The sequence below is a fragment of the Aquarana catesbeiana genome, linkage group LG05, assembly GCF_042186555.1.
Source record: "Aquarana catesbeiana isolate 2022-GZ linkage group LG05, ASM4218655v1, whole genome shotgun sequence".
Lineage (NCBI taxonomy): Eukaryota > Metazoa > Chordata > Amphibia > Anura > Ranidae > Aquarana > Aquarana catesbeiana.
The window spans coordinates 118,894,068-118,901,739 of record NC_133328.1 but is presented as its reverse complement, the minus strand read 5'-3'; the positions used below and the strand labels follow the sequence as shown (position 1 = coordinate 118,901,739).

General features: G+C 47.7%; 1 protein-coding gene across 1 annotated transcript; it reads right to left on the bottom strand.

Annotated features, from left to right (window-relative positions):
* Positions 1-5,775: 5,775 nt before the first annotated feature.
* On the bottom strand, positions 5,776-6,516 carry LOC141145953 (paraneoplastic antigen Ma1 homolog). Its single transcript, XM_073632745.1, has one exon. The coding sequence runs from the start codon at positions 6,514-6,516 to the stop codon at positions 5,776-5,778; it is 741 nt and encodes a 246-aa protein (XP_073488846.1).
* Positions 6,517-7,672: the final 1,156 nt, after the last annotated feature.

Below are 7,672 nucleotides of genomic sequence, written 5' to 3'. Positions count from 1 at the left end.
GCCGCTCCGCAGTAGGTGTAGGCCGCGCTCTCTGGAACACCTCCGCACAGGTGCTCACAGGCAGGCCATGCTTCCAGAAGAGACCTAAGATGGCCACGTGGAATCCTTTTATAACCTACCCAGCATGCATTTTAGTACTGAGTGTTGCTGGATAAAATCACTCGGCATCCTGGGTAGGTAGGTTAATGTGAAAAGTAAATAAACAGTCACTTCCTGTCATACTTTCTTACATGCTTGAAAGAGTAAAATAAAATACAGTCCTTTCCACAAATTGGCCACTAGATGGTGCTACATACTAATTTATAATATTTTTCATAAATTAACATTGTATTACATTAGCAGACAGATATGCTGGCGCTACATACCCCCTGCTTTAAGTCTTTGGTCCCCAAAGATATTTGAATCTTGGTTTTAGCAAACATTTTTGCCTGTTACATGCCGAGAAAACAGGTTAGTAAGATAACAAACAAGTTGCATTCTCAAATGGTTCATCTTACAACATAAACTTGACAGAGGAGCCTCTCACCAATTATTGCATGATGGGAGATTGTTCTGTATACCCATAACTGACACCGTCGTGTCTGGTACAGATGTGTCAAGGGGTGAAATGGGGTTACTTTCTTCTGACTCAGCAATAGAGGGACCAGGCACCTCAGAATTTCTTCTGGTACTGAGTTGAGTGCCTTCAGAGCATTCACCCAAGGTGTCATAAGTCAATCTTTTTGGTGTGTGAATTACTCTCTTTGTTCTCTGCATTTCTGGCATTTCAGGCAAACTGGCATTGTCTTCGACTCCTTCATTTTCCTGTACTTTGGATTCAACACTAGCAGAAAAGTCCTCAGGGTCTGTTTTCAACAGAGGAGTTTGAGACTCCGCTAGATCTTCTGTTGATCTTTCTTGGGGTATAGTCACCACTTCTGGGCAAGTATTATTTTCCTCCATTTCAGACTACTGCATCTCAATGCCAGTGGAGGACAAATATTCTTCTGAGTGTCCAGACAGTGGTACAAATTCTGGAACGTCAGGTCTAAGAGTCCCACTATCTCCATTCCTTGGAGATGAAACACCCGCTTCAGCTTCTGGTGTTTCAGATGGCCATAGCCAACTTATTTCCATCTCTTCTCCTGCTTCAGCTTCTGGGGCTTCAGGCTGAGATCTAGTTACTGGTCGATGTACAGCAGTAGATGTAGAAGGTAGGTCTTCCTCTAAATTTAGCCTGACTGCTTCTGTGAGAGGTAGGAGGTGGTTCCTATGCCAGGTCTTTACTGGTCCAGTACTCCCTTCCGGCCTGATCTCATACACTGGAAGTCCTGGAAGTTGCCTGCATACCACATATGGCTGTGACCTCCAGCGATCAACCAATTTGTGCTTGCCTGGGATGCCCAGATTTCTTAGTAGGACTCGGTCACCGGGCTGTAGGTCCTGAACCCGTACTTTTAAGTCAAAGTTCCTTTTGTTCCTACTTCCTCTGGTGTCTGATGTAGCTTGGGCCTTCTCATAGGCTATCTTCAAACTCCTCCTCAACCTATCCACATACCCTCGATGAGAGGTCTCTGAGGTGTGGTCCAAGGAAGTTCCAAAGGCTAAGTCTATCGGCAGCCTGGCCCCTCGCCCAAACATTAACCGGTAAGGTGAATATCCTGTAGTATCACTCTTGGTACTATTGTAGGCATGCACCAAGGCAGTGATATGCTTGCTCCAATGCGGTTTTTGTTCAGAGGTCAAGGTCGCCAGCATGTTGAGAAGCGTTCTGTTAAACCTCTCTGGTTGAGGGTCTCCTTGTGGGTGATAGGGAGTAGTCCTGGATTTCTGGATACCTAGTAAATCCAACAGTTTTTTAATCAGAGTACTCTCAAAATCCCTCTCTTGGTCTGAATGGATCCGTTGAGGTAAACCATAATGGACGAAGAACTTTTCCACCAGAATCTTTGCCACCATGGCAGCTTGTTGATCTTTGGTGGGAAATGCCTGAGCATAACTGGTGAAGTGATCGGTGACTACTAAAATGTTTCCTTATCCACTCAGGTCAGACTCCAAACACAAGAAGTCTATGCAGACTAGATCCATTGGCCCTTGGCTCTCTCTAAGTGGCCCATTGGGGCAGCTCGCTGGGGTAAGGTCTTCCTCTGTATGCACCTGAGGCAGGAATGACAGTAGCTCTCCACTTCGGTCCTTAGATAGGGCCAGTAGAACCTGTCCCTTACTAGCTGTAGAGTCCTTTCCCATCCCAGATGGCCATGGTGATCATGCAAGGGGATCAATACCTTTTCTCTGTGTTTCTTCAGCAGAAACAATTGCCACTTCTCCTCAGGATCTTCGGAGGGGCCCCTTTGGTAGACCACCCCTTGTTGCAACTGCAACCGATCCCACTCTTTGTGTAGTAGGCGAGCTTTTTTCTGACTGCTCTTGAGAAGTAAATCAGGACATTGACTCTCTAAAGCTTTCAATACCAGACTGCAGAGTGGATCCTCCTGTTGATCTCTTCGGAGGTCTTTTCTGGTTAACTTGGGTAAACCCTCCTCTGTAAGTTGAGCTACATTACAATAGCATTTAGGCACTGACACTCCGACCTCTTCAGCTCTGGCTCCTCCTTTTCCTTGCTGTTCCACCCCTTCACAGAGAGTTCTCACTCCTTCAGGGGTGAGTTGGGTCCAGTCTTCTGAGTGGCCCTAGGAACAGTGAGGTCTTCTTGACAATGCATCCGCATCTTGGTTACGAGCTCCTGGTCTGTACTTCAGGCTGAAGGTAAATGCTGAGAGGGCAGCCAACCACCTGTGGCCAGTGGCAGACAGTTTTGCGGTGGTGAGCATGTACGTGAGGGGGTTGTTGTCAGTCTTAACCAGGAACTCCGCCCCATACAGATAGTCTTTCAGCTTGTCCACCACAGCCAACTTCAAGGCCAGAAATTCAAGCTTGTGAGTGGGGTAGTTCCTTTCAGCAGGGATTAAACTTTGGCTCACATAGGCCATAGGCCTTAGATGCCAGTCATGTTCTTGGTAAAGCACTCCGCCTAACCCATCTCGGCTGGCATCTACATGCAGTTCATAGGGTTTGGAAGGGTCTGCGTAGGCTAGAACCGGAGCAGTGGTAAGACTACACTTCAGCTGTCTGAAGGTTTCTTCACATTGTGGGGTCGACTGGTCTTGAATGGACTCTTTCTTCTTCCTGGGTCCCTCCTTCAGTTTACCAGGTTTATCTGAATCTAGGCCAGCTTCCTCCTGATTCTTCAATAGATCAGTAAGTATGTGAGCTACCTTGGCAAACCCTTCTACAAACCTCTGATAATACGAACAAAAGCCTAAGAAGGATCTAAGCTCGGTCACATTTGTCACATTTATGGGTCTGGGCCAAGAAGTGACGGCTTCTAGCTTCTTAGGATCTGTTGCCACTCCTTCTGCAGACACTATGTGTCCTAGGTAGTTTACTGAGGGTTGGTAGAACTGGCACTTTTCCATTGAGAGCTTCAGGCCTTCATCATGGAGTCTCTTCAGGACTTTCTCTAGGCGCTCTTCGTGCTCCTCTAGTGTTCGGCCAAACACTATCATATCATCCAAGTACACCAGCACCTCAATCAAATTCATGTCACCCACAGTCTTCTCCATCAATTTCTGGAAAGTTGCCAGAGCCCCAGACAGGCCTTGTGGCATGCGATTGAACTCGAAGAATCCTACAGGGGTAATGAAAGGCGGTCTTCTCCCTATGTTCAGGGCACATGAGGATCTGGTAATATCCACTTTTTAGATCCAGTACGCTGAACCACTTCGCCCCTGACAAGCTCTGTAAGGTGTCTTCTATCCGAGGTGTGGTGTATTGATCAGGAATGGTCCTTCGATTCAATGTCCTATAGTCTATACACAACCGTAATGACCCATTCTTCTTTCTCACTACCACTATTGGGGAGGCATATGGACTCCGGGACTCTCTGCTAATCCCTGTCCTCTCCAACTCAGCCAGCTGTTCTCTCAGGTCTTCCAGATCTCCCAGTGGAATCCATCTGACCCTCTCTTGGAAGGGTTTGTCTTCTTCCAGCCGAATTTTATGTTTGGCACTCTTTGCAAGTCCCACATTGAACTCACTTTTTGAGAAAGCAGGTTTCCATCTTAGGAGCTGGTTCTTGGCTCTCTCCATCCAGGCAGGTGTAAGAGGTGTGTTCTTTGGGTAGAACTCTTCCAGGGGAATCTCTCCGTCTTGTTCTCCCATGATACCACACGGTGAGACTGGGGTTGCTTGACTGACCTGTCCCAGCAGTACTCTGGCAGGCACCTTCACAGGCAAGGCTGTTGTGTTGCGAACACTGACTGAGATTCTTCCTTTACTTCTCTTCAGCACCTTGGTTGACAACACTTCAGGGATAATTTCCAGGCCCTTATCTTCTTTCTGCCTGTCCGTCTCAAGGACGATGAAGGGACCGGGCTGTCTCCAACTCAGCTTGATAGAGGCTTTTAGACAGACTACCTGACCCGGTTGCACCAGCTTTTCACTCTTGTCTAGGCGCCAGATTTTTCCCACTCCTTTTGAGGGGGCTTTCTGTTCCTGTACTAGATCTTGGTACACTTGTGTTAGCATGTGGTGTACACTCATGGCTGAAGCACCTTGTTCTTCAGTCAACAGTCTCCCGACCAGGTCGGTATTAGTCCCGATGATAAGGGAGTTTCTTCCAGTACCTGGAGGGCGGGGGCAAACTACTGCTAGAGTGTCAAAAGTCTCTGCTTTCCCGGCTACCGAGGAGTCGAAGGTCAACCTGATGGGTAGATAGCCATCGTAAGGGAAACTCTGAGTCCCAATGCCCCATATTTGCAGCTCTTCTAACTTCTGTAGTGGCAAGTGTTTGAGGTACTTGTCATAGACGTCTCTGTAGAGGAGAGTCACTTGGGCCCCAGTATCCAGGAGACCTTTGGTGTAAATTCCTTCCACCTGAATGGGGACATCAGGAGAAGGTCCCACTAATCTGGGTGGTAATTTAACGGGAGCAGCCGGTTTGACCTGTTTAGTGGCTCTGACCTGCACTCCTTTCTTGTGGGGGTTTGGGGTCTGCTTGGCTTCCTGTGTGACCCTATGGGTCTGGTGTGCATTGACTCCCTCTGCTTTAGTGGTCTGGGTGGAAGAAAGTGAGGTGCTGGGTTGCTTTGGGACGGTCACGGGAGTCTTCTCTGAGTGTTTTGACGCCTCCCGTGGTCCCTTTACATCATTGTGTTTTTTGGAGTTAGCTGACACAACAGGGCACCCAGTTGAGCCCTCTGGAGTTTCCTGCCGGCTTTTGGCGTGGTGCCTCAGGCTTCACTGGACTTGGGCACACTCGCCGATAATGCCCAGTTCCTCCACAATTGAAGCAGACCTCATCGCTCACTGGCCTCTGGTTCGAGCCCGTGGATTTACTCTGAGGTGCCCTTGTCGCGGTCTCTCCTTCTGTAGTTGCCTCGGAGAATTTTGCCATTAATGTGGCCATCATCTCCATCACTTGTGCCATTTGAGATTTCAAGTTGGCGATTTCAGAGTCTTGTTCCACTGTCCTTGCAGGTCTTACTCCAACTAAAGATGTATAGGCCGGGCGAACAGTTCTTGCTGATCATCTAACATGGCTTCTTCGTCTCTTACTACTCTGATAAAATCAGGGTATTTGAGTGACATGACATGATCAGAGCGTAGAGCCCCCTTCAGGATTTGTTGTATTCGGGCTTGGTCTATGGCAGAGGGCCTCATCCCTTTCTTCAATACAATCTGGTATAACATCTTATTTAATCATCTGATATATTCAGAGAGGCGTTCTCCTTGGCGTTAAAGGGTATGTTCAAACTGGTAGATTAGGTTGGCTGCTTTTTCTAGCCGCCCAAACTCCTCTTGTAACATAACCAAGTAATCGTAGGCTGTACAGGTGGCATTACTGAACCTCAGGTTACTGACAGCCTCCGCAGCAGCTCCTCGCAGACTCTCACTGATGCGCTGCTTCTTTTGGGCCTCTGGCAGCTCCCACTCTTCCAGAGCCTGCATGGCTTGCTCTATCCATACGTCAAATTCTTCTTCTTCAGCCGGCACAAGCTGTTCTCCTGAAAAAATTCTCAGCCTCCTGTACCCAGCTTCCATGCATACCATGTTGTTCTTCTGGCACTTCAACACAAAGTCCCCCAAAGCTGTAAGGAGTTCTGGCCCGATCATAGCCAGAGACGCCGGGGAAGGCACTGTTCCCCTAACTGTGTCCCAGTGGGAAGCACTGATGGGACCCTCATCTGAAATTTTTGGGTGTACTATGTAAAATTTCGTTTTGTTTCCCAGCTGTACACTTCTGCCTTTGAAGCTCTCTGGTACTCCCTCTCTCCACTCCAACAGTGCATAAGTGCGAGAAGTCTCTTCGTCTGGTTTAATGGCAATCACCCATGCTTTTCTATCTGGCAATAGTGTCTTTACAATTTGACTGATCTGTTCTCTTTCCCAGGTCTCACCAGGGAGCTCAATCGCCACGCTCGCTTCTGAGCGGGTGCCTTCTGCTTCGCACCACTGAACCACTGTAGAGGGGTCCATACTGGTGTCAAGAGGGTGGGCTTGCTTGTAGAGTAACAGTAATCCTGGATGACGCCCCCACGTGTAGCACTGACCCCCGAAGGAGCTGCTGATATTTTGATTGGGCCTGTACTCTGCTTTACACCCCCTATAACTTGTCTCAATCCCCTTGACACAGCTGTGGTGCAATGTTAATGTGAAGCTGATAATAAAGGATAACCCCACAATGTACAATATAATAACAATATACCTTTGTTATTACCTGGGTATCCAATGTTCCACCTGCTTTAAAAGGAACAACACTTCACACAAGTTGTACTCAACCAGAACCGTAACTTTACTTTAAAGTGGTATAAAAGCAATATTACAGTATTTGGTCTGTCACACAAACATAGTGCAACAGCCCAATAAGTACACACAATAATTGGTATACACATCAGTTTATATTACCTGGTCTTTGGAAGTGCGTCTCCAAAGGAGACTAATGCCAGAATGGGAAATACCTTAATTCTGGGCACCTTCCCACTTTCAGTGCGCCCTTGAGACTACAAGAAGACAACATTATTAAACACAGCACAAAATGCAATCCCTAGGGAGCTCCCCCTGCTTTAGAGTGTAAACTCTCTATTAACCAAAAATGGGATGCAAGGCCTTGCAATGAAAGAGGCAGTCTTTTCTTTGTCTTCTGTCTTCTGCTAGCTATTTATGAATTGTAATCCAATGGTTAAATAAACCAGGGGTTAGATAAAGTAGATGCTGAAGATTATTCTTGGAGTGTAGTAACCTGTAACTGTCACCGATGCAATTAACTTTGTGTAACACAGTGCTATTAGTGCAGTGAAGGGTAGGCTTGAGGCCTATTTGAACTCAGTCTCTAGTTCCTTCAATCCTCCTGTGTAGGACTACAGGTCCCAGCACACTGTCTTACAGATTCAGGTGTATAAAAGTGCGTTAAGAAAACTATGGGCAGCGGCCCTCTCACCCAACCAGGTCTGCGTAGTAGAACAGCTCCGCTTCGGTGCACTTGGGCTTGCTTCCCGCCGGCCGGTGCCGTTACACCGCTCCGCTCAGCAAGATGAACCGGGACCCTCTGCTGACTCTGACAGTCGTATCTGGATCCTTCTCAGCTCTGTCCCAGCGTCTCTCCAGCTCACTGGTGTACAGCAGGGTCGCTGAT

What these genes read in the sequence shown, in the direction of transcription:
- LOC141145953 (XM_073632745.1), bottom strand. Translation starts at nt 6,516, where the DNA reads ATGGACCCCTCTACAGTGGTTCAGTGGTGCGAAGCAGAAGGCACCCGC.